This window comes from Alligator mississippiensis, chromosome 3, assembly GCF_030867095.1.
Source record: "Alligator mississippiensis isolate rAllMis1 chromosome 3, rAllMis1, whole genome shotgun sequence".
Taxonomy (NCBI): Eukaryota; Metazoa; Chordata; order Crocodylia; family Alligatoridae; genus Alligator; species Alligator mississippiensis.
In genome coordinates this window covers 183,456,292-183,484,129 of record NC_081826.1, presented here as the reverse complement: position 1 = coordinate 183,484,129, position 27,838 = coordinate 183,456,292, and the positions used below count along the sequence as shown (strand labels likewise).

Genomic DNA, 27,838 nt, shown 5'->3' with positions numbered 1-27,838 from the left:
ATCCAAACTCTGTCTAGACTGGTCCTAACATTTATGCTTTCCAACTTGGGTTAACCCAGCATCTTTCTTTTCCATCTTTCCCTGCATCTTTGTCATCTCTTACAAATAGTTGGAGGATGGCTGCACTGTATTTGCAAAACCTATAACCTCTGTGCGTTCTGTTGTGTCATTGGCTGGAAGTTTTTTCTCTCAAAGTTGACAGGTTAGCAGCAGAGACAGGGATAACTGCTAGCATGAAACAGCTTGTTTGAGTCCTGTATAAAATCTCCTACTGATGGGCGCTGTGACTTCACACAAAGCATATATTGAACACTTAGGACCCAGTTTATTCCCTCATATGGTAATGCAAAAAAAAAAACCTGGGCTCTAGGCTACTAAAACAAATGGATTTGAAGTCTGTATTGACCTAAGTCTGTATTACCATTTCATGCTAGTTCAGTAGATTCTGGTAGTCTCAGTCCAGTTCCTAGTGGATAAATATTGTCCTTACAAATTCACCATTCACAAATAAAGCCTTACTAGAAACATGGTGCAGTAAATCATAGACTAGATCCATTTCCAGGTTCTAACTGCTGTTGTTTCTTTCCTCCAAAGCCATAGTTCTCCCTCACAATAATCATGCCTAATCAAACAAAGACTATATTTTCTTAAAACACATGAGAGGAGAAAAAATAGGCAGAGAGATAAATGCAGAGCCTGCTAAAATCACCCCTGTATTACAGTTTGGAAACAAAAACAGAGACTGAGAGAATGAGAAGTAGTTTGCCTATGTTGTATCCACACTACTTGCTATGTCTAGCGGTGAAAAATGGTGTCTTTATTTTTGTGGCACTGTTTCAGAGACAGGAATCTTTCTGGAAAAGAGGAGACAAGGTAGTAGCATTGGAGCATATATTGCACTTAATAACATTCTCAAGTGCAGAACTAACTGGTGGCCCATGGGTGACATCTGACCCCCAAGCGGTTAACCTGAGGCCCCTGGACTCCTGGTCCCAGCACTGCTCCTCCTTTGCTCTCCTGCTGCTGCCACTAGAGTTCACAGGCTCCCCCTCCCTCCTCCAGCTTCTGCTGTATGCTCTTGTTCCTAGGGGCTGGGCAGAGTGGTGCAGCCTGTGGAGTCCATGCAGTCCATGATCAGGGGACTTGAAGGGACCTAGAGATCCTGTCCAGGGACCTCTGTGGTATGGTGGGGGAGGGGGAAAGGTGGCTCATGCAGTGCATTGTGGGCCCATGTGGCGCAGCAGAGAAGGGCTCGCATGTGCAGAGGGAGAGTGCTGAAGGGGTGACTTGCATTTTGTGGTGTGGGGCTGGGAAGAGAAGGGCTCATGGTATGTTGGGCCCAAGGTGTGTATGGCCATGCACTGAGTGGCTGGGGAGTCTGTGGCCCCTATCACTCAAGTTGTATAGCCCAGTTCTAGTGGTTTCCTTGATTTATAAGTTTGGTCTAGCCAATCCTGGTGTCCAGGATACAGCGCTTTTGGGGAGGAAGGGATAAAGAACTAGAGAGAATGTTATGGCTCAAAAATATATCTGGGCTGTAAGCAGTCCAAACCATTAAGGAAAGGGGGACAAATTCAGAAGTGGTTTGTAATATAATACATATGTCCCATAGCCTTCCCTATGCCTATACCTACCTACTAAATGGTTTGCACACTACTTGTGCTGTAGACTTTCTGCAATTTAAGAAGCTCTGTTTAAAACTTATTCTAAGTAACAAGGTTACTTGCAATCATGAAAAACCTAAATAAGATCTCAAAGATGAGATGAAACAGAACTACTGACATCCTGCATCAGCTCATGTCTGTTGGGGCCGAGGGGCTGTAGCCAGCAGCCCGGGCACGTGGGCCGGGGAAAAGGGTCGGCATGGCGAACTCGAATTAGGCACTGATGCGTAGAGGTTGATTAAAGATTATTTTACTTACACCGTAGATGGTCACGGTGCAGGCAGGAAAACTTTCTTGAGTTGCAGTTACAAAAAAACACACACACACATGGAGTTTGCTAGGCTCCACCGAAGACACACGAGCGGAGTTTGCTAGGCTCCGCTAAATGAACACGAACAGAGCTCTGGATACCACTCACGGAGTTTGCTAGGCTCCATGGACCATCCGAAATGAGAGTCCGAAAGGTGACTCTCCACGAGCGCGCAGGGTAGGGTACGTCGAGGGATCTGGCGGCGACGGGGAGAGATTCTTGATGGGTGATCAAACCATCATTTGGTCCGAGATTTATGTAGAAGTCCACGAGGTAATCGTGGACTCCTTGCCAGAATTCTCTTGGATTTCTCCCGGAATTCTCGGAATCGGGGTTCTCAGGATCCTCCTGAGATTCTCGGAGATCTCCGACTTGGGCGGAAACTGCTCAAGCCTCTTATACGGCTAGCAAGCCAATCGCTAGCTGCCACATTGGAATAATTTAGAAACAGCCAATAGTGGGAAACAAATTTACATACGGATGGCGGGAACTCCTTTGCACCGGGGTTTTCTCTATGCAACTGAGAATTGCACCGTGCAAAGAAAGCTCCATGTGGCGGGAAATAATTCTGCAGTGCTGAAGCACACACAAAATCATACCCTTTGGGTCATGACAATGTCCAGCAGGAAAATATATTTCAGTAAACCAGCCCTTTCCCTCTTTATGTTCCTGAATTTCTATTTTCTTTCCTGTTCCTGTTTCTTCACATGCTGAGGAGCTGTATGAAGGTATAAGTTACAGAAGAATGAAGGCAGATTTAACTTTGTGTTAAACACTTCTACTGCTTGTTTTATTAATCTCCTCTAGTCCTTTGAGGATGAAGAGTTCGTACTGCATACCCACATTCAAATAGTGTAGGAGAAATTTCCCAGGTTTACTCTCCTGGTAAATAAACTTACTCAGAGCTGCATGTACATTCAACTGCTGAGACCATGAAGTGGGAAGACCTTGCAGTGCTGACACTGTGCAGCTGGGGTAGGCAGAGCTGTGCACATATCTTGGCATGCTCTGCAGGCACCCTTAGTCTGCCTGGTGACAGATGGCAGGATTACACAGGTTAGCCATGACTGGCTGACCCAGACTGCCCACAGTCAGCCTAGATTTCCCTGCAAGTACAGTGTTCCCTGCTGGAGCAGCAGAGTCCAGTGAGCAACACACTGTCTCTTGAGGGGTTGTGGGGTAGGGAGGGAAGGGGAGGATGCTGGAGGACTGTGTTCTCTTCTGAGAGAAAACTCGGCATGTACAGACAATTGCTGTCCCAAAAAACTCTCCTAGGAGAGTTTTTTTAAACATGGGTTTTTCCAGGTTATTTTTCTCCCAGCGTGGCTATTTTTACTCTGGGAGAGAAAGCCTGAACATTTGTACACTCATGGTTTCTCCTGGGAGAGCAGCAACACTCACAGGAGAAACTGAATGCCTGTACAAGGTCAGAAGAGTCTTTCAGTGTAAAGCATGTGAGTTGAGGAATGGATTTGAAGAACCTCAAGTTTCTAACTGGGATTCTAGAACAGTCCACAAGGAAAACAGTAAAATTTTAAGTGAGTCAAGTGTTTTTTCCTTTTAAGATAGTATAAGAGTGATGTTGTAGCTGTGACAGTCCAGAAATTATGGGAAGCAAGGACTTGTTTTAAGAAATCTTTTCCTTTTAACTAATGCTTTCTCTAAAATACTATGAAAGATTGTGAATGAGTGCTTCTTAATTGTATATCTATATTTAAACTTATCTGACCATCTTACATTCTTTTGACCAGCAGTTCTCAAAATCACTACTTTAGCCAACTGCATTGCTATGAAATATGAGAGGTAAAAATGCCTTCTAGAAATTGGTATTTAAAGTATACTAAGTAGTTCAACCTACCTCACAATTCCAGTCATACTGCCAAGACAACTGGATATGGCATTTTCCCAGAGTATTATGTTAAAAACAATATACAAATCAATGCATATGCCTTTTTCTCTGTGATAATTACTGTCTCAGGGTGTGGAGAACATGTTTTTGGCATCAGAACTGTTGTTTTAAAACCTCACAGCTGTCTGTCCTGTGGTTAGTAAAAGGAATGTTGTATTGTGCAGAAAATGTGTCATCTCTTTTGGAAATCTGCAGCTTGTATTTGAGTCCCAAAGGCATTAAACAAATCCCAAATGAAGCTTCAAAATAAACAGATTCCAGGTTTATTGAGGAGGTTTTCCTTCAGTATAGCTGCATAATTTGGTCAGATTGTATGTGACTGTCATTGTTCAGCTAAAGCAAACTCTTCACAGCTGTCCTGAAAAAGTCAAAAATAAAGTAAATGTGACTTGTTTCAGAGTAGAGAAAAACTTTTTTCAACCCATAACATTTGTTATGTTTTAGATTCTTGAGCTGTTTTCTGGTTTCTTGGTTACAATCCTGCGAATTCTCAATCATCATGGGCCATATTAATCTCATAAGTAATTCCATCCTACATACCCCTAGAAGGAGATAGAGGGATCTTCATACATTCTGAGGAAAAAGGAAAAACAGGACATGAAAGGAAGTGAATATGGAATCCCATTCGTAGGAAGGCAGAGAAATCAAGTTACAAAAAAAGGTTAAAAAGTATATTAACCTGTCAGAGTCTGATACATGTAAAATGTTTGTAGCACTGTTCTACCTGACTTTTTAAAAAGATTTTCACCTCTGCCTCTGCTTATATTCTTTTCAAATAAACATCTTATTTAGATAATAATAGTGGTTCTATTATGTGGTGGACTATAGTCTACTAGTATTCCACAGACCTCATATGGTCTGCAGATTAAATATTTTGAGAACAAAACTTTAGGGGATTTCTGCATTGTTATCCCCAGGATGAAAACAATGGCTACCACAAGAACAAACCATAATCTTCATGACTCTTATAGTACCCCTTCAGAAGCAAAAGTCATTTGTTAATGGCCTTTACCAATAGCAGATTGTTTCCCTCCTCATGTCAATTTTGGATCCACCAATAAATATTCAGTGTCCTTGGTATATTTGGTTAATAGACTGTATGTTAGAGACACCTTAGTCCAGAGACTCTTCACCCTGCAGAGTTTTCACATTTTGATTTTGATACCATGATGAAATATACATAACAGGGTTATACTTTAAACTTGTAGCCATAGTTGTTTGGAATAATATCTGTGTGAATTATGTAAAGCTTGTTTGACTGTAATTCTACACACTGTCCTCAGTGAATTCTGGAGCTGGGCTGTCCCTTTGTCTATCCTGCTGTAGAGTTGAGAATTCTCAAACACAGAGTTATGAGAGAATAAGATTCAGTGCTTCAGCTTGTTTTTCTGACTAATATCAATGGAAAAACAGTACTTGCAATTTTAAAACATGAAAATCATGGTCTTTTCAACATTTGAGAAGGATTTGGAAGAGGGAGTAGTAAAAGTCAAGAATCAAGTATGTAGAAGATGAAACTAGAAACAACTGCTGTGGATTTAAGGAATGAGGGTGGTCAGGGACTGAATTTGCCACTTGGTAGGATATTAGTTCTAGTGATGAAAAAAGTAGTTAAAGTTTAGTATTGGATCATAAGCACTGATGAAATTTGACTTCCCCAAGGCAAGACATAGAGATTCCACACTTAACTGCTCATCAATGTAAAATTGTTCAGTTTTGTTAATGTAGGAGTCCATGTACTCCACTGATGTTTCAACATCATGGCTAATTTCATTAAGATGAATGGAGTTCATGCTCTTGAAAGGCCAAGGGCTAAGATTCTGTGTGTTTTATTCAGGCAAACTCTCACTACGTTCAATAGGTATTTGAGAACTAGAGTACTGGATGATCTAGGAGCACTGAAGTCACTTTAAAAAAAATAAAGTGTCTAAAACTCCTTCCTGTTACCATTCTCATTCTAGTAAGTGTATTTGGGCTATTTCTTGCTCCAGGATGTATGATGGAAACATCAGAGTCCAAATTTAAAATAAGATTTCTTTGAAGACTTGCATCAAAAATATCATAATAATACTGGATCAAAGTCAGAACTGGTGCAATGTAAGGAACTTTAATGAAGTAAAAAAGATTTCTCTATGCTTACACCAGGACTGATTTGGCTCATTGGTAAGATTTTATTCTAGAAGCACTTAAACACATTATGTGATAGCAGGGCCTCATTTTGGTAGGAACTGTAGAACTACTAGAAGAAAGTCCCTACTTTGAAAGAGCTAACCATCTACAGTGACAAGACAGACAAATGAGTAAGTGATTGGACCAGTGTCATACAGGAGATATTGAGTACAGCTGGCAACTGAACCTATATTTCCTGGATATTTACTTAAACTGAAAAACAAACCAAAAAACAACGACCTTAGTCACATGTATTGAAGCATTTTATATCACTTTAACGTTGACTACTATCACTCCTTATCAAGCCTACTCTAATAATCATCTTCATTAGCATTTGCCTCTCAAAAGTTTTATATCCATTTCTTCAGTGTTTGACTCTTTATATCTTGAAAATCATATTTAATATTAACTAGCATTTTTTACCTACAGAATCTCAAAGCCTTCATAAAGGTATTAGGCAAGACTTGCAGGTGACTAATCCTCTCAACTTTGTTTACAGATGTGCAAATGAAGTCATAGTTAATTTAAATGCCTTGCCCAAGGTCATACAGAGCCAGCTGCTAAGCTGGGAGTGCTCTCAGGGGCTGTGCACCTAAGTGCTTATTTCTAGAGAGTAGACATGTTTTCCTTATTCAGAACCTTGAAAAGGTTTGTGGTAATGGAGTTTGAATTGCTACCAACCAATGTGTGATCTACTTACTACAGTGCTTAAGTAATGGGTTCATGGTAGTGGGCAATATTTTTCAATTATCTTCAGTTTTATTTAAAGTAACTTTCAGTTCTGTCAGCATTTATTTGTTTTCCTCTTTCACAATTCCTTCATTTACAGCTTTGCGATACCCACCCCCTCCCCCCATTAAGGTCAGTGACTATCTTCCCCTGGAATTGAATTTGGCACATAATCATATGTGCCCTTGTGTCCTGAGACTCTAATACTGTTAGGTTTTGAAAGTCTATTCCATTGCATAGGTTTTGAAAGGCTATTCCATTGCATACCATCTACAACTTGTTTCAGAGGATACTTGACAGTGGCAAAAATATTTAATATTCAGCCAGAACTTTATTATACATAGACTGAATGAAGAGTTGTGGGTGCCAATGTTCTAGCCCAGCATATTATTAATACTGAAACGTAAAAACAAGCAGTCAAGTCACAAGTCCCCAGTCTTCACTGGCCCCTGGGCACCAATACCAAGCAAGTAATATACTGTTGGTAGCATCCTATTTTGCTCTCCTTGTCAACCTCTGTTTTAACTTCTTATTTTTTTTGTGGCCACTAATACTACTGGAAGTCTTGCAAGTGACAATTTGCCTCAAGCCATGAGTTGGAAACTACAGGGTTAAGATTTCAGTGATCAATACTATTAGCTGTGTTAGGGCTAAGCCCTTTTTCAAAATGTCAAGCGTTCTGTGGGTTAGCTAGAGCTTTGGACTCTGAGCATCATTCATACAAAGGGGCAAATTATGTCTCCTTTGTGTGAAGTTACAAAAGTAGACTTCCTCCCAGAAATCCTTTAATGAATCATTTGCAGAGATTTTTCTCAAATTGCTCCAAAGGGTTTTTTCTCCTTGCTTGTGGAGAGACCATTCCCGGTCTTGGAAGGTATTCAGTTCTGTATGAGAATGAGAAGCTCAGTACTCCTCCCTTGGCTTTGGCATTGGTTCCTCCATATGTACATTACCTCTTTCTTAGCTACATTCATGAGGTCAAAAGACAAATAAAAGCAGAGCCACATAGCACCATCCTTAAACTGCCTAATCTTCCCCTGGCTGGCATTTCTTAAAGCTTGTGGCTTGCCAAGTAAATGATATGCCACATCTGTTAATTAACAACTGGAAACACATATTAACTAATGGAAGTTATCTGAACATTACAATTATTGCTCTGTGAAATAAATTTACAATACTGCACAGCTCCAGCAGGTATAGTTCCAGGTGAAACTGAAGTATTTATGTCTATAAAGTAATGCAGAATTACAATTTAAATACACAGGAGGTTCACATACTATCAGTGCTGCATTACATTTAATTTATATTCCCACTAACAGGGCAATTGAACACCAAGTGAATTCATAACCAAATTGCTTATGAAATTTGTTTGGATGGATAATTTTTAAACTCATAATTTATAGAAAATAGGATCAACCTCCCTCATGTGTAATAATAAAAACATGCACATCTCAAATTGTGCTATGAGTTAGGATTAAGGAACTAGAGACTTATTTACTAATATTAGAAATAGTTATAAAACTTCAAAAATGATTACATCTTGATTTTAAAATGGGGGAAAGCACAACTGATCACTATTTCAAGGTAAATCTAAATTGTTTTCAGTAGGTCAAATCCTGAGAAGAAAGAAGCAGATTAGCCACTGATTTAAAAAAAAAAATGTTTTGTTCAGGACAAAAAAAAGATTTGTTGTCTAAAAATGCATGTAATTTTGTACATATCACCCTAGTTTCAGAACATAAGCACGGACAAATGTTGTTGTTTTTAGCAAGAGTTGCTAGAAAGGTGTGGAGGGAGAGGGTGAGGACAACACCCTTTTACGGGAGGGAAATGGTGTGTTTTGGATTAAATGGTGTGTTTTACATTCCTTGAGTGAGATTTCTCTAATAATGTCAAGTGAATAGAAATAACAAGAAAAAGGTGAAGCATTTTATGCAACTAAATTTATGACCTGCATCAGTTTGCTATCTGTAGAGAAAACAAACAAGCAAATTGAGTTGTTAAAAGAACTCTCTAGATAGAGGACATCAGATTGACGAATATATGTGGAAGAATAGCAAGAGAAAGCCTCGTCTGAACGTTTTTCTACATCCATTATGTATATTTCTCTCTTGATTGATGTTGATAATACAATATGCCATAAGATTAACCCAAATGATGCATGATATTCAGAGCAAGATGCAGATAATGACAGAAGGATGCTGGACTGTGATTTCTTACAGTTCAGTTTCTCACAGACTCTGTGTTGTTCTGCTGCAGAAAGCTATATTTGAAAGTGCACAGTCCGAAGTCTAGATTCACAAGGATTCCCTGCACTGCAACCCAAAATGGCAAGGTGGGAATAGGACAGGTTAAGATCAGAAAGAAGTCTAAAGAATCCTTTCAGAATTAGGCTTAGCTTTTAGCAGCGTTTGCATTGTACATTGATGGTGCATACCAGCATTACATTTAGATTGCTTTAACTAGGTTTGTAAGACAAGAACTAAGGCTGCCTATTCACATGCTCAAGGGTGGAGGGGGATGCACATTGGTGATGTATAAGGGGTGCACGTGGGTGCACTTGCACCACCTGAGCTTGGCAGTGCACCCCTTGCCAAAAGCGCTGGTGACACTGCCAGCGGTGCCAGTGGGAGGTCACCTTCCCCCCCGCCACCAACACCGCTGACGGCATCTGCGGGTGGTCACCAACCACCAGTCAGCGCTTACCATGCCCCCTCTCCCCCTGCCATCAACAGCATCATGGCCACCTGCAGAAGCTCCCTGCTCAGCCTACCTGCCGCCGACAGCACATTGGCTGCCTGTGGGAGCTCCCCGGTCACCGCCGACACCACTGCCACTGCATGCGGGCAATCGCCATGCCCCCAAGCCTCCAAGAGCATGCAGCATTCATGGGGGCGCATTTTAATTAACGTGGTTCCCAGACAGCCACTCTAATTAAAATGGCTCATTGCTCATTCGACAAGATTTAGATAAAGCACCACCACGGCCATTTCAAAATGTGCCCGGGTTTAATACTTGTGATGGGTGAGGTGACACTGGAGCAGTCTAATTAGAGTGTGGAATGGACTCTATTAATTGAGTCTGCTCCAGCATTTTCTAATTAGAACATGAATGAGCATGTGTATAGGCAGCCTAAATTAACATTGGCATGGGTTAACCTGACTTAACATGGGTTAATCCAGCCTAGTGAATGCTTGGGCAGGTTCCCAAAACAGCTCCAGGGCAGGAAAAGCCCAGCCACTTCAAGCTCCAGAGCTGTGCCCCTCCCCCTTCCCCTTCCCCCACCCCCTAACACTAACTAGGCTATTTTTACCTCCCTAACCAGAACAATCCCAGCCAGTCAGACCACCCCACTCCAATCCTGCCAGCCCCCACGGGACTTCCTTGCTTTTGGTTGCCCACACAAATGCTTGTGCATAGCAGAACCGTGTTGACATGCTTGAGGGCAAATTTCCTTACAGTCTCTTAAGAAACCCTAGCCTAGGACCTCCAAACAAGTTACTGACATAGGACCTCTAGGTCATACCAACACTTTCTTGCCCAAGGCCTTGTCTTTTTCTCCTGCCTCAATCTTTTCGTTGGTTTCTCAATGTATAAACACAGGCTTTTTCCAGAATCTTTCCTGGGCTGAGTGCTGCCTTAAGTCTTGATGGAGATCCATATTTTTGTGCCAGATATGGCCTCTCCAAAGTTCCCCAAAAATATCTACTCTCTCTTCATTCCAAAAAAAAGCTACCTTTTATATTCTGCCTCCTTCCCCATTTTGCTTTGCAGCCTAGCCTAAGATTTTCATGTATGCCTCAGGGAATTGTATCTCCCATAGTATTTCCACTTAAAGTTTTACTAGGTCATGGGTACTCTCTACCTTGTTTAATAAAAGGCCAGGACTTAGAACAGTAGTGGTTTATAAGAGGACAGGTTTGTAAGAGAACACAATTTAACATCAGCTAAGACAGTTTATGGCAAGCCAGTTGTGATATACATAGAGGAGTTAAACAGAAAATATGGAAAGGCTGGTATCTGGAGTATTTATTCATTGCACTACAAGTTTGTGATCCACACTTGTTTACTTCTGCCTCTAATTCATGCCATTTTCCCAAGAACTGTCCTTAACTGGGAGAGGAAGCATAGCTTTGAAAAAAAATGTCAGTGTTTGGCAGAAATGATTGTGACAGTATTTCACATACGTAGAACTTGCCTGGATAACTCTATGACCTCTCAAACATATTGCATCAATGTGCTCTCTCTAGAACTACACACACAAAGCACCCAGAGCTACAGTTGTCACAGAATGCAGTGGCCAACCTGGGGTAGCTGTGTTGACCAAAATGTGGCATCTTTCATCAGTGTATCAAAGAAGTGCACTAACCTCCTGTTTGCTTTGGGGTGCAATTCAAAGTGAAGCTATTGACTTAAAGACTCATGTATAGTTTCTCTGCTGGTTGTTTGACAGCTGTCTTCACACTGTGCTCAGTTAAGGTCACCTGTACTGATGAAGCAAACTATGTTTTCTGGGAGCTGCTAGCAGATCATTCTTTGTGAGCAGCCTTCAGATCAGAAACCTTTCTTCTCCACTGCATCTGTTAAAACCCAAACTTGCTAATGCTTATAGCAGAGATCAGGGATGGGCAAGGCCAGAATGACCAACCCCGGGTCAGTGGCAGAAAGACAGGCAGGTGCTGGGAGCCAGCTGCCACTGCTTGTCTTATGGTAAGGTGGGGAGAGCACCCACAGCTGGTTCTTGTCTCCCTAGGTGAAATGGGGAAAGCCCCCGCAGCCACTTTTTCTGCCTGTATCAGCATAGAGACTATGCCCTTAGCTGGAGCCTGCGTTGAAGTCTCTTGTCCATGGGCCAGATCCAGTGGTTCCGTAAGCTGGATCCAGTCGGTGGACTATATAGGGCAAGACCCATTTGGTAACACACCAGTAGCCTGGAAAGGATGAGTAAAACTAGGTAGGAAAAGAACTCTTTTCCCATGAAAAAGAATGATGAAAATTAAAACTGGTCACTGGGTAATTTTAGGAATTTATTTTTTAAGTGTTTCCATTTCAAACTTTAAAACACATTTTTCAATATAATATATTTTCTGAGGCAGACGTGAAAAAATTCCAACCAGCTGCAGTATTTATGATGGATGTGGGCATTTTTCAAGAGATTATCTGGCTACTGCTTTTTGAGGTCCTTTCTCCATTTTTAATTAATCGTTCCTCAGACAAACTTTCAGTAACTTGGATGGAGTTTTTGGGAGTAAAAATGAAGTAAATATTTGTGTTTTAGACTGAAAGTTCTGTGGGAACTCATCATCTCTGTGTATACATATAAATGTATGTATTGTATCTTTAATACAATGTATTTATTATAATAAAATTGGGCCTCAAACAGTAGATATGTATCCTGCCCTGATCCTTGGGGATGTCCTTCTGGCTGCTTATCTTGCTGGGATCCTATGACCCCAGCTGACGTCCTGCCCTTTGGTCGGGGGGCTGGACTCGATGATCTTCCGAGGTCCCTTCCAGCCCTAATGCCTATGAAGCCTATGAAGCCTATGTTCAGACCTAGACCGATATTTTGTATCTCATGTCTCTGCAACTTATTTTTCAATTAGAATAAGTGAATATGAACAGAATTGAACTTCACCAGTGTTCAGATTTGGACCTAGTGTGGAGATCCTACTTTTTTTACTTTGAAATAAATATATGCACATAAAATTTTAAAAGTTCCCATAGTTTTAGAGCTAATTTTTCCAAATAGAATAATATGTTATTTTAAAGATAACACCTAACATCAGCATTTTCAGCTTTAGTACATATTCATATGGCATGCTGAAAGTCATGATCTTTCATTTTTATCTTATGCTCTTCCTTTTTTAACATTAACAGTGTTAGGATTTAAGGTCAGTTAAGAGGGATTAGCTGAGGTGTAATCATCACTTACCTACCCTAACTCAGAAGCAAACGGTTTTATTCCTCTACAGGCATAGGGCATTGCATTATTACACTCGCACTGCCTGCTAAGAGCCATTATTGAATAGGCTTCCATCAAGACAAGTGTGGATAATGCAAAGCCCTAAATGGGCTGTATTTGAAATCTAGTGAAGATCATTAGGTATGTTACAGAACCATAGCACCATTTGACTGGGGGAGGAGGAGCAGAGAAAGAGAGAAATATAGCTCTGTGTTGCTATCAAACCAGATACCCGGAACATATTATAATGAATATATCATGTACCATCTGCTCTAATGCTTTCTGACATCAGCAGCTATTTCTTGCCACACTGTATTGACCTGAATGTTTGCACTCATGTTATTAAGTCTGCCAATGTGTAGATGGTCTAATAAAAGATATCACCCAAAGAAATCCTTGCCACTCTTATAATTCCTGGACCATCACAGCTACAACATCATTCTAACATTTACCAATGTATGTGGGTTCATATTATGGATTTTCTGAACATTTATTTGACCCCCATGTGATACAAGATGTATTTACAAATCAAAAGTTGTTTTTGGAAACAACTTTTCCAAATGTATATTTGAAATGGCTCAGAAAAGTCTTGACTGTAAGAAGTCAGGATAATACCAAAGTTTTCCATTCCACTCATCTCCATACATCCCCATTTCCCAAGAACATGAAAGAAAAAAGAAACATTTGATTTTCCAATTACTTATTTTACATGCAGTGACCCTTCTGGTGCCATATGCCTTATTATGCTGAATTGTCTAGTCTTTTAATATTTTAAAGTGATTAATGGGCAGTGAATTTATGGTGATTTTTTTGTGGATCTAACCTTTTACACGGGATTTAGTCAGAATAATTTACCTTTTCATATTGTAGAAAACATGGAAAATAATCAAGATTACTTGACTTTTCTAGTGATTTCCATTGTTCACTGTTCAGCTCTTAAGAATATGTTCGGTATTGATAGAGTATAATTATTGTAACAAAGCAATTTTTCCCACTTCTTTCTTTCTCACAATAAAAGTGGGCAAAAAAATTTGGGGCATGAATGTTTCAATTATATTGTATGTAAAGTCAAGAAAGAAAAAACTTTCAGAATATTTTTTGTATTATATCTTTCTGCTGACTATAAATGGGTTCATTATAAAGGTAGCACAAATGCTGCTACATAGCAAAGAAAACAGCCATATGTAGCAAAAAATCCCTTTTAAATTCACATTTTATTTATTTGGGAGAGGGCTTGAGAGCTTTTACATAACATTTATGAGCTTTTACATATTGAGCTATTTTCTGTAATTAACACTACTTTTGGAAAAGGTGTGTGTGTGGTTTTTCTCTTGTCATAAGTGAAGTGGATACATTAATAAAGTTTTACATTTGTGTGCGTCTCCAAATATACTAAGCCAATTATGAACTCCTGGTATTTTCATCTGCTCTTCCAAAATATGAGTAGTTATGATAACATAAAATAATTACACTTACAAGGACTGTGCATAGCCACAGAAAAGTGTTTTTGTTGCTGTTGCTGTTTTTGCTTTTGAAATATTTTGTGAAATGATGTCTAAAACCACTTAATTGAACAAGTTGCACAACCTCAGTAGCCTGACTTGCCATACACATTTCCTCATTAAAGATGATGAGTGTTTGGTTTTTTGCCATTTTCAGGTGCTGTCTCCCCCCTCCCCCTGCTCTTAGTTTGGCTTTAAGTGGACCTCTGATTAAAGCATTTCCTGGCTCTCTCTCCTAGTTAAAACCACTGTTTATAAACGTTTCTTTACACTGCTACCATGTGTCACAAAAGAGCCCTGAAGAAACATTTGTCATGAGCTTTCAAACATGATTTCTTTTGAACTGCAGCATACTGAAAGGAGATCATGGCAAGGCTATGGTTTCCCTTTAAACCAACAAGGTCAAGAGCTCAGACAGAAACTGAGGAGTTTAAATGCTAGGGCTTAAAACTAATCATGTTGCATGCTGTATAAAATCTGCTAAAATCATTTTGGGTAGTTTCGGGGCTAGAAAGAAAAGAGATTGAAAGACAAGAAATGGAAGGTGCTTAATAGTAATTCCACTCCCCCACCCAATATATTCTTGCATCTTTTTTCACCATAAATAATTATTCCCAGATAAAAGGAAACAAGGGGAAAAGTAAAATGCAAGGATTATATGCTTCTGTGAATTTGCCAAAATATTTCAAATGTCACTATAAATGTTATATAAAAGGTCAGCTGAGATTGGATAATAGAGAATTTCCAAGAGATTAGTAAAATATCTCTCCAAACCCTATTTCTCTCTTGATCTCCTAAAAATGCCATTCTCATAAAACATAAGCATCAAATAGTGAATCAAAGTATGTGATAAATCTAAAATACACTAAAAGATAAAGAAAAAATGCAGTTAGACATGCATCATAATACAGGTCAGATGCAAAGAAGAAACTTAGGGCAAAATGGTATGGACATTTTATCTAAATTACCACCAGTTTAAGTATAATGGAGGAGGGATGGGTTTCACAAGGGATCGGAGCCAGAAGACATTTATTCTGTTCAGCTGTGGTTAGGAATTTCGGTGCGACCTTGGACAGGTCACTTGGAGTAACATTTTCAAACCGGTGCCAAAGGGTAGTCATTTAATTTCAAGCACAAGCACATAAATGAAGAATCTTAATTTTTTAAAGGAATTGTGGTCCTGAAAAATTGTTTCTTATTTTGGTGCTACAATATGAATTTAATCAGTGAAGTCAACTCTCAAATCTGGATTCCATGAGGTCATGTAGAAGTCAGCTTGGAAATTTTACACTGGTTGAGATCTTGCTTTGTATTGTTTCTAAATGGGGAAATCCACTGGAACCATCAGTCTCAAAATATTCTGTCAGAATAAATAGGCACCGACCCTCTTTTACTACTCCATCTCTTCCAGAACTACTCACCTTCTGAGCAGATTTTGGATAGTTACAATGTTTTGCTAAAGTCCCCCTCACCCCAGAAATAATTGTGGAATATTTTTTCACTGGTTTCTGAGCTTTAAAACAGGTATTTTCCAGCTGTAAGTCACTGACAGGATTCTTTTCCATACCCCACCAGTCCGATTTACTTGGGCTGGGCTTTGAGGAGAGGATTTGTTTGTAGGACATTTTGTCACATTTCCTTGCTCACTTCATCTTCTATATACTGTTTATAATCTATAATTTATAGAAACCCAAAGTAAAGATGGTGTGAACAGTGAAGTTAGTTAATATTTTTTAATTAAAAGTAGCAATCAAAGCAGTAGCCATTAATATTGCTAAAGCTCTGCTCTTGGCATGGAGTGCTGCATGACACCATGAGCATAAAAAAAAGAAACCTGCAGAAAGAAACTGCAGTTCCAGAATATTTAAAGGGTAAAAAAAAAGTTGTTCTGAAGGTTCTGATGAGCTGCGAGTTTCTTCTGTTTTGAGACAATGCTAGTTCTAGTGGCTTTCCCCATTTTAAAGGAAAACAGAATTTCAACAGTAAAAACTTTCCAAACAGGAGGAACATTTGAAATACTATTTAACAGCTATTATTGTAGAATGGAAATTTCAGTGTACCATACTTGGGGGGGGGGGGGGGGGGCAGGAACCATTGCCTCTAAGGATGGACAAGCAATTGTCATTGCTTGTACTTGTAGACATTGGAACCTCATTCTGAACCTGATGTTAACACAATCAAGCCACTGTAGATCACTTTTCAACCCATACAAATATTTTTCTGCTATAATCTTTGTGTATGTGTATAACAGAGTGTGTGTGTGTGTGTGTGTGTGTGTGTGTGTGTGTAAATTGGAAGCAGGACAAGGAATAAAGAAATTGTTTTTTAGATATATTGGGAGTAAAAGGAAGGCCCAGGGAGGAATAGGACCCCTGCTAAATGGGCAGCAGCAATTGGTGACAGATAGAGGGGACAAGGCTGAACTCCTCAACGAGTTCTTTGCCTCAGTGTTCCTAAGCGAGGGGCACGACAAGTCTCTCACTGGGGTTGTAGAGAGGCAGCAGCAAGGCGCCAGACTTCCATGCGTAGATCCTGAGGTAGTGCAGAGTCATTTGGAAGAACTAGATGCCTTTAAGTCGGCAGGCCCGGATGGGCTCCATCCCAGGGTGCTGAAGGCACTGGCCGACGTCATTGCAGAGCCACTGGCGGGAATATTCGAATGCTCGTGGCGCACGGGCCAAGTCCCGGAGGACTGGAAAAGGGCTAACGTGGTCCCCATTTTCAAAAAGGGGAGGAAGGAGGACCCGGGCAACTATAGGCCGGTCAGTCTCACCTCCATCCTTGGTAAAGTATTTGAAAAAATTATCAAGGCTCACATTTGTGAGAGCCCGGCAGGGCAAATTATGCTGAGGGGAAACCAGCATGGGTTTGTGGCGGGCAGATCGTGCCTGACCAACCTAGTCTCTTTCTATGACCAGGTTACGAAACGCCTGGACACAGGAGGAGGGGTGGATGTCGTATACCTGGACTTCAGGAAGGCCTTCGATACGGTATCCCACCCCATACTGGTGAACAAATTAAGAGGCTGTGATGTGGATGACTGCACAGTTCGGTGGGTGGCGAATTGGCTAGAGGGTCGCACCCAAAGAGTCGTGGTAGATGGGTCGGTCTCGACCTGGAAGGGTGTGGGTAGTGGGGTCCCGCAGGGTTCGGTCCTTGGACCGATACTCTTTAATGTCTTCATCAGCGACTTGGACGTGGGAGTGAAATGTACTCTGTCCAAGTTTGCAGATGACACAAAGCTATGGGGAGAAGTGGACACACCAGAGGGCAGGGAACAGCTGCAGGCAGACCTGGATAGGCTGGACAAGTGGGCAGAAAACAACAGGATGCAGTTCAACAAGGAGAAATACAAAGTGCTGCACCTAGGGAGGAAAAATGTCCAGCACACCTACAGCCTAGGGAATGACCTGCTGGGTGGCACAGAGGTGGAAAGGGATCTTGGAGTCCTAGTGGACTCCAAGTTGAACATGAGCCGGCAGTGTGACGAAGCCATCAGAAAAGCCAATGGCACTTTATCGTGCATCAGCAGATGCATGACAAATAGGTCCAGGGAGGTGATACTTCCCCTCTATAGGGCGTTGGTCAGACCGCAGTTGGAGTACTGCGTGCAATTCTGGGCGCTGCACTTCAAGGAGGATGCGGATAACCTGGAGAGGGTACAGCGAAGGGCAACTCGTATGGTCAAGGGCCTGCAGACCAAGCCCTACGAGGAGAAACTAGTGAAACTGGACCTTTTCAGCCTCCGCAAGAGAAGGTTGAGAGGCGACCTTGTGGCTGCCTATAAGTTCATCACGGGGGCACAGAAGGGAATTGGTGAGGATTTATTCACCAAGGCGCCCCCGGGGGTTACAAGAAACAATGGCCACAAGCTAGCAGAGAGCAGATTTAGACTGGACATTAGGAAGAACTTCTTCACAGTTCGAGTGGCCAAGGTCTGGAACGGGCTCCCAAGGGAGGTGGTGCTCTCCCCTACCCTGGGGGTCTTCAAGAGGAGGTTAGACGAGTATCTAGCTGGGGTCATTTAGACCCAGCACTCTTTCCTGCTTATGCAGGGGGTCAGACTTGATGATCTATTGAGGTCCCTTCCGACCCTAACATCTATGAATCTATGAATCTATGAAAGGAATATTGTCTTATATTGCAACAAGGGGGATCTAGGCTGGATGCTAAGAACTCTCTCACTATGAGGGTAGTTAAGCATTGGAGTAGATTATCCAGAGAACTTGTAAAATCATCATTCTTAGAATATGTTAAGAGCAGGTTAGACAAAAGTTTGGCTGAGCTGGTTTAAACAGAGATGATAATGCCTATAGCAGGAGGTTGAACTAGATGACCTCTTTAGGTTCTTTCCATCCTGTCTTTTCTATGCTTCTATTATACAGAAAACTCTTCCTCTATGGGATAATCTGTTTGGAGTTGGATATAGTAATTGGAAGAAGGAAGGCAGTTACAGGATTATTTGTTTTATAAATGTATTTCTCTTCTTCCAACGCAGTTCTCTGCTGTTTACCATTAAAGAAGAACATAGAAAAATTCTTCCCTGAAAACTGCATCACTGTAGCTATGCAATCTAAATGCCAGGGCATAATGACCAGCTACAACCAGTGTTTTCTTCTTCACCCCCTACCCTTGTCCTCCTCCAAAACATAAATCGAGTGTGTGCCAGACAGTACTGATTCATCTGAACCTTCCCCATAGCTGGGCTGTGCACTGCTTGCTTTTAACTCAGACCAGCTGTAGAAGTTGTTCTAAATTTTTTTTTACATGAATCTACTTTCTTTAGGGGACCTATGTGAAATGCATCTGTTGGAGAGTTTTAATAAATGGAGCTGCCAGACAAGATCAGATTATATTTTATTTAGACATATTAATTGATCATGTGGGGCTTTATTTTTTACTGCTGCAGTTACACTGATTAAAGCCACACACAGGGGTACAAACTGATGTGATTATTTGTGAACTATAATAGATCTAAGTGGCAAGAATGCTATAAGTAGCCCTCCCTACTACCTAGAACCTGATATAATAAATCCTGTTAAAGAAAGACAACCCTGTGTGGACTATTTGCATTTGCTTTGGCTATGAAGAGGGTGGAAGTAAGTGGTGGCTGGTGGGAGTAGAGTTCAAGTCAGCAAGAATGCAAAGAATTGCTAGTAACAAAGCTGTTCTGCACAAATGCTGAAGCTGTGGGTGTATTGATGGCAAGAACTGATTTCCTGATAACTCATTCTAATTTATCAAGCCATAACCATTAAATTGGTACCTTTACTGATGTTAGCAGTGTTAGGCACTTAATTTAAGTAGCCTTTTGGGAAATTCCAGTTCCCTAAACTTGCTCAAATTCAGCAAGCTCCTGAAGTTTACAATTACAAATGGGGAACAGGATAATTTGCTGTTGTCACAATAACAGCCCAGTATTCCAGGCAGATTTACAGTGATTTATTGAGGACAGCAGAGGGGACTATACAGGCAGGTGGGCTGGGAAATGGTGAATCTCTGATTTCAAAACATCATGTACAAAATAATGATGGGTGAAAAATATGATTAAAGTTGTGCTTGGCAATACTACCTTGCATAGTCCCAGATTCATTAACTTAATAATCCCTGCGGTAGTGCTATGAGGATAATTCAAAATTCATTTTAAGTTCATAGGGGGGAAAGTTCATTGGGGAGTTTAATGGGCTGTCTGGTAATCAGGTATATGAATTAGTGAAGTTTTTGAAATATCTTCTCTAATACCTAGCAAGCTAACAGGACAAGGATTTCTTGAAAGAGCAACTTTTTTAACAAATGCATCATGGGAGTGTAATTTTGGATATATTGAAGGATTTGAATTTTTTTAAGTATATATGGAAAGAATCATGTCCAAAATGTAGCCTTGCTGAAAGAAGATGAAAGCACTCACTTACTCATTACACAGATCCTTTTCCAAGCTACTGGCAATGAACAATGCTGATGTTATATTCTGGTACAGCAACTGTGGACTCGGAGACTAGTATAAAATATCTGTTTTATGGCAGGACAGATTTTTATGGATTTTCATTTGAATGAAACTCTGATGGGCAGATACGGTAGTGTATCTTGCTTCCAAACTAACCATCACAAATATTTACATCTTAACCTATATGTAGGAAGTATATATTTAATATATGTACACTACAACAAATGCTAAATGTATTTCTTGAATGTTACAAATGTATGTATAAGGCAGGCCAGATATGCACTTTATAGATTGACTGAATCAGAGTTCTATAACATTAATTTTCATGGGCCCAGGCTTACTTCGTCAGATGCTATAAACGTGTTAGCCATGTTTATTTTTTAGGTAGGCTAAATCCAACATTGTTAATATGTAATTTGTATACTTAGAAAATGTCAATAAATTAATAAGATAGTTGATTACTTAAAAAAAAAGTTTCCTTCATTATCAGGTACTCTTGTGTGCTTATATGCATATTATTAATACATTTTACAAGCAGGGGTCCTAATGTATCTATAAAATCAATAGGACTACTCAGGTGCATACTGTTAAACACACACTTACGTTTCCAGGCTGAGAGCCTATATGACACAGGTTGGCAACCCCTGGCATGCATGACAGAGCATGTCATGCAAGGCCATTTTGCTTGGCATGCCACAGCCAACCCGGTCTCTGAGCAGCTGCCACCAGCCACTTGAGCCCAAGCTGCCTGTGGCAGGTGGCAGAGAAGCTGCAAGCCCTGCTGCAAGCAGCCCAGGCTCCATGGCGGGCAGCAGCTACCAAGAGCCTGGGCCGGATGTGGCAGGCATCTGGGAGGCTGCAACTAGTGCACAGGAGCCCAGAGCCCCAGGCCAGTACCATGGCTTGTGGCAACTATACACATGACAGTGCAGCCTTGGCCCCTTCTTCTCTGTGCTTCCCAGGGTGCCTGTGCAACTGCTGCCACAAGGAGTCAAGCTGGGGCTCTGGATCGCAGTGCATCCACTTGCAGGCTTGTGGTTGCCTGCTGTAAGCAGCCCAGTCTCCACAGGGGGTGGCAGGGACCTGCCCAGAGGCTGCAACTGGCTGCATCAGGGCCCGGAGACCCACCCTGGCTCATTGGTGGCAGTGGCTGCATGCACACCTCAAACACCATGGCAGGGAAGGGGCCAGGGCTTCGCTGCCACAACAAGGATTTAGCTTCTCGTGGCTCCTCCACCAATGTCCCTGGCATGTTAATGTATTCTAAGTCCAAGTTGTGGGGTTTTTTTGCTCTCAGTCCAAAAACATTGCTGACCCCTGCATAAATATACAATTGTACACCTGCAGTATAAATACGTGGTATATCCAAAAGGATTTATATTGCCATAACTTCACTCCCACTTAAATTGATGGGAATGGTACTATCAACTTCAACAAGAGTAAACAAATGCAATGTTAAGTAGTTATGAAAATTCCAACCATAGCTATATGTTAAATAATCTGTTTACTTATGTGGCTGTCATTGCCATAGAGTCTAAGAACAGCAGTTGTTTCTCATCTCCATTTTACAGAAAGAATGTGATGACCTAATTCAGACAGGAAGTCTGGAACAACTGAAACTGAACTCAAATTTTTAGTCCCAGTCCATGTCTTAACCACAAAGTCTCTCATAATACCCACACAAATAATATGAAAGGTGACAATTTTATATGGAACATATGCTTTAGTAGAGTCTTTATGGTGTGGAAAAAGTATAACAAGTAAGCAAGCTCTTTTCATATAGGAAACACCTATTTTTACACTTTTTAAAGTGAGTACATTTATACGGGAACTGTAAGGTACAGAGTTCCTGCTTTGCACTGATGTATTGCAATCTTTCCCAGACACTAAAGCCAAAAGTCAAGAGAATGGAATTTGTGGAAACCCCCCCATACACATCATCTTTACCCTGCGCTTTCTCAGGCCCAACCACAAGGACACAAGTTGTAGGAAAGTGGAGAAATCACCAAACTGATGTATTTTTGTTATGCATTATATGTTGTGCCTAGGAGTGTTCTACAGCCAGCATACTCTCCTTTCACAAAAATAAGTAACCTCAAAAGGTGAAAAGTGGTAAAAACCTAGGCAGACTTGAGTACATATTTTGTTTATTGCCTTCCTTTAAATTTCTAATCTCCTTATACAACTTGAACCCTGACAAATTGCTATCATAATAAAAAGCCCAGGAAATGTTACTGATAAATAGTCCAATCTCTCTTCTTGTTCCACCACAAATACCATCCCCATAAGGCCAACTTCATGTTTCACTTTTAGAGGAAGCTGGGGAAGACAGCCATACAATGTCAGGTGCTCATAGTTCAAAGGCCTATAACACATGGAATAAGTTTTGGTGGTCTTTCTGTAATTGAAGTTTGTTAGAGCAGACTTGATTAATCGAGTCTGTTGAAGTGTGGTAATTATCGTTGAATGAGCTTTAGTTAAAGCGCCCCTGCTGCCATTTTTCAGCCCAGAATCACTGATATACATGACGCTCCAGTCACTTTAATTACAGCGGCTATTGGAGCTGCTCTAAGTAAAGTCTTCCCTCCACCCCCACACCTGCCTCCCAGAGCATGTGTATAAAGACACCAATTTTCAGGTATATCCATTTTGTACAACAGCATCAGTTCTACCCAGATTCTTCCTAACATTTGCTCTTGTATAAATGCAACCTGGTGAGGCTGGGGAACAGGGTCACACCATAATATATGGAAGTGCACAGAAGTCAAACAATAATTGTTATTTTTAATTAGGTTTTTACAGAAACAGTCAAAACATATTAGGCTTTAAGTTTCTTGTTCAAAGACACCACAACAGTTTTCTATTGTGTTGAATCAGACAGTTCGACAGTTTGTGCATAACTAGTGATTTTTCTGGGTAAATAAACTTCACAATAAAAATCAATTGAAATATCAGAGACCCAGTTATGTACTTTTTCAGTTATATTTTGGACATTATTTTGATATTATGTTCTGGTAGTACCGATAAACCCCAATCAAGATTTGGTCACCATCAAGGTATGTACTGTGCTTATGTGTTGTAAAAGGCAAGTCCTGTCTCCAAAAAAAGCTTACAGTCTAAATAGTAAAGATAAAAGATGGGATGGGAAACTAAAGGACTGAGAGGAGAAATTTGGTCCACAATTTCTCAGTGGTAGAACCTAGACTAAAACTCAGGTCTTCTGACCCTTGGTCAAAGTGTCCTAATTACTGAATGAAACAATCTGTTTTTAAATGACCCATTTCATGGTCCAAACCTTGTCCACTTGCTGAGCTTTTCCTAGTCATCTTTGTTTGGCAAAGCTCCATTTTCATGCAACCACCAGAATTTAAAGTTCAATATAGGCATATGCACTTGCCCTGTAAGTCACTGTCCTTGTTTTACGTGTTTCTGTGCAAGTCTGGGAGAGTAAAGTTACATATGTAATTCACGTCAGGGAACCTAGACAAGCCAGCTTTTTAACTCTGAAATATTTATACTGAACTTGTAACCTGAATCTGGCTGTACTTTGACTAATAAATGAAGGTTTCAAAACACAGCAAGCCTCCCAATGGTTCATGAACTGTTGAGGACTCAATGTTCTAAGTGACGACAGCACCAGGAAGTAGTGTTTCTGGATACAGAAGAGCAAAGTAGACTGCAAGTAGGCCTGTACGAGTAGGCAGCTATTTGATCTGGCTTTGGATCTGGCTGCTTCAGATGCCCAGGATCCGACCCACAGCTCCGGACCAGGTTTTCGCTTCAATCCGGCCAAAGCGGCTCCGAAGCTTCGAAGCCGCCTCGGAGATCTGGCCATAGGGTATAATGGGGGATCAATGAAATATCTATAACTTCGTTGTTTTTTGCCTGATTTAGATTAAACTTGCAGGAGTGGTAGCCTCTGCTGAGTGCATGAAGCCTGCCAGGTTTCAAGAAGATCAGTTCAGGGGTTCAGGAGGAACTGCATCCCAAATTCCTGAAAGCAAAGCTCATGTCATGTGTATGGGTTATACCACAGGGGGGTGAAAACCGCATGGGTGGTGGCCCCTAGTGAGGCCACAAAGCCTGCCAGGTTTCAAGTTGAAAGATGCAGGGGTTTGGGGGAAACTGTACCTCAAGCTGCAAACAAGCAAAACTCGTGACATGGGTGACATGGTGTGTGTTAAGCCACAGCGGGGTAAAAGCTGCAAGAATGGTAGCCCCTGCTGTGGCCATGAAGCCTGGCAGCTGTCAAAGAGATGGGTGCAGGGGGGTTCTGGGTTCTGGGGCCCTGCACCCCTCGCTGCTGACAGGCAAAACTCATGACATGAGTGCTTGTGCAACTGACTGTCTCTGTCTTGGGACAGTTGATTGTCTGTATTGATTATTTCTTCTCCTTAGTTGCTTATTTTGTAGGTGTTAATTGGTGCTAATTAACTGGCTACATTAGCCAGCTACTGTGTATTGAGCTAGTCCCTGAGTGAATCATTATTGATTGGTGACTGGTAACACAGTAGCTTAACAGCCAGGCCTGCAGTAGTGTCTCCCACCCCCTCCCCCCCCAACCCTCTGCCCCAAGACAGACACAGTCAGTTGCACAAGCACCCATGTCATGAGTTTTGCCTGTCAGCAGCTAGGGGTGCAGGGCCTCAGAACCCCCCTGCACCGATCTCCTCGACAGCTAGCAGGCTTCATGGCCACAGCAGGGGCTACCATCCCTGCAGCTTTCACCCTGCTGTACCTTAACACACACAGTGTCACCCATGTCACAAGTTTTGCTTGTCCGCTGCTTGAGGTGCAGTTTACCCCAAACCCCTGCACCGATCTCCTTGAAACTTGGCAGGCTTCATGGCCTCAGCAGGGGCCACCACCCCAGCAGTTTTCAGCCCACTGTGCCTTAACATGCACAGGGTCATCTGTGTCATGAGTTTTGCTTGTCAGCAGCTTGAGGTACAGTTCCCCCCAAACCCCTGCACCTATCACCTTGAAACTTGGCAGGCTTTGTGGCCTCACCGGGGCTACCACCCCCCTGTGGTGTAACGCATACACGTGACACGAGTTTTGCTTTCATGAATTTGGGTGCAGTTTCCCCTGAACCCCTGCACTGATATTCTTGAAATTTGGCAGGCTTCATGCTCTCAGCAGAAGATACAACCCCTGCAAATTTCATCCAAATAAGACAAAAAACAACAATGTTATATATATGTCATTGTTTCCCCATTATATCCTATGGCTGGATCTCCAAAGCAGCTCCAAAGCTTTCCTGGAGCACTTGGGAAGCTCCAAACCACTTCGGAAAGCCTAACAAAGCCACCGCTTCAATCCAGACATGCTGCTTAGGATGCCGAAGCATCTGAAGCTTCTCCGGCTCCAAAGCTCTGTTTGAAGCCTCACACAGCCCTAACTGCAAGTATTGTTACATATGCTAAGTGAGAGGTTGAGTATGTGTCCCATTTCTTTCATACATGAAACAAAAACACATACCCCAAGGATACTGTTCTTCTAAATGGTAGCTTTGCTTCTAATAACCTTCACCAGTATTACATCCTGTGGTGGCCTAATTTAAAAATAACAATAACAATGTAGTTTTAATTATATATAAAAGAACCTAAATTAACTGTCATGGAGATCATGGGAATTGGATATGGTCATATGCTATTGTATAACTAGAAATGATGGAATGAAAAGGTACAGATTGTAAGTACAATATGAAGTTGCATCAGTATGGAAAGGTATCTCTTAAAATTTTAGTATTCCGTGCTGCTTTATTTATTATTATATCCAGGTTTCATGAATGGAAGCTACACTTATAATTATTTTCTACCCCTCTCTTAGATCCCAACCTGTCATTCTAAATCGATACCAAGTCCTGTGTGTTTTAAAAAAAATGTGTTCAAGTTAATTTTTATTGTTGTTCTGCCATGTAGGTTAATCTCCGAGATACTGATGTCAAGCTCATGCGCCAGCTGCTCATCATCAATGAAAGTATTGAATCAATCAAATGGATGATTGAAGAGAAGGGAACCATTGTGAGCAGAGGCAGTAGTTTGAGTGGCAGTCTGTGCAGCTTGCTAGAGAGTCAGGAGACTTCCCTACGAGGCAGTTATAATAGTTTACAAGACTGTAGCGATGGACTGGATGGAATATCAGTGGGAAGTTATCTGGACACTTTGGTGGATGATGTCCCGGGTTATCACACCCCTTCAGACATGGACCAGTTCAGTGATCCTGCTATTTTGGAGGACTCACAAGCTCTGCATAAGCATCCCAAAATTGATTCTGATGAGTACTACTGCTTTGGTTAATAAAAGGAGTTCCCAAACAATGGGAGTGCACTTGTCCCTCTCTTATGCTGCTATTTTATTTTGTGTGACAAAGGAAGAAAAGAAAAAAATCCCTTTAAAGAAAAATTTATTTTGAGACCTTTCTTGTTGCTCCTAACATTTCTTCTTCTGGGTGGTTGGTTTGCTTTTTCCTTTTTTGTATCTTAAGTTATTGCTGTGATTTTGTTTCTTTTGTTTTATAATGCCACATTTACACGTTTTTTAAAAAGGTGAGGGAACAGCTTTATCTTCAAAATAAGACATCAGGGATTGAAAGGACTAATTTTGAATTTGTTTGACAATAAAATACTTTCTGATACCTATATTTTGAAGTTAATATTCTTGATTATCAGATTGTAAATCAACTCAAAGTTTGTATACTCCCAGGTTTTTCTGTCTTTGGTCTGGATCTTGCAAACAAATATATCTTCAAGAGATTTATTTTACTTCTGAATAAACACTTTTGACTGAAATGGTACTTCTCACATACATGCATAATGCACATAAGCAGGTGCATAAAATTGCAGAGTTAGGGCTTTAGTTTACAGTAGACATATACTAATAAGTGTACAGGAATGAGAAATGTTCCTCTGTATACCAGGCAATATCCATTCTTCTTTTATAATGCAGTTTGATAAAGCCTAATGATGCTGGTATATTTAGGTTAAAAACATCTTTCATTAATACCAAGAATTTAAATGATCTTAAAACTAGCAGGCTTCTGAATGTGCCCACAAATATCCATTTATAGGGGACTGCCAAGTTAGAGATACCGAATTTTTATTTCCAGCAGTTTTGTATTAGATTGGTTTTTCTGTTCCCTCTCCACCCCTTGGCCATGTCCAGATAAGTGCATCCACACAATATGTGGCATGGCAGACATGTCTGTGGTGCCACATACCACGTTCAGTTATTCTCCATGCTGCAAGGAAGCAGAATGGATATCCAAGGATCAAGAAAACCAATGGGAAAAAAAGGTGGAGCAGCACATGTGGCAGCAGCGTGCACCTCCTGAAGCTGGAGCCTGGCCAGCCAGAGCCGCACTTCGCTGCCAGTTGGGCTCTGCACAGCATGGTCACCACTGCTGCAGCCCCAGGAGGACCCCAGGTAAGGCTGCTGGGGCCAGCCCAGTCCTGGCCCAGTGCTGGCCCCAGCTTCCTCTACCCCACCTGGGGTAACTTGGCATGTGCCAGAGCACACGTGGCCCAGGCATTCCCCGGGGACAACTAGTGACATTGCAAGTTGCACTGCCACTAGTCCCTGGGGAACCAAATGTCCATGCACGTCTGGAAACGGCCCTTGAGTCTGTCAGTAGCCCTTCATAGA

The 27,838-nt window shown here is 41.3% G+C and overlaps 1 protein-coding gene and 1 long non-coding RNA gene across 2 annotated transcripts in view; one reads left to right on the top strand and one right to left on the bottom strand.

The window, feature by feature from the left end:
* Positions 1-26,835, top strand: part of LURAP1L (leucine rich adaptor protein 1 like) — a 30,107-nt gene extending 3,272 nt beyond the window's left edge. Inside the window, exon 2 of the mRNA XM_006258271.4 lies at positions 26,117-26,835. Coding sequence (XP_006258333.1) covers positions 26,117-26,494 — 378 coding nt within the window. The 3' untranslated portion in view covers positions 26,495-26,835. The remainder of the gene's footprint in view (positions 1-26,116) is intronic.
* Positions 1-27,838, bottom strand: part of LOC132249484 (uncharacterized) — a 207,066-nt gene that overhangs the window by 13,077 nt on the left and 166,151 nt on the right. The gene's annotated exons all lie outside the window — the stretch shown is intronic.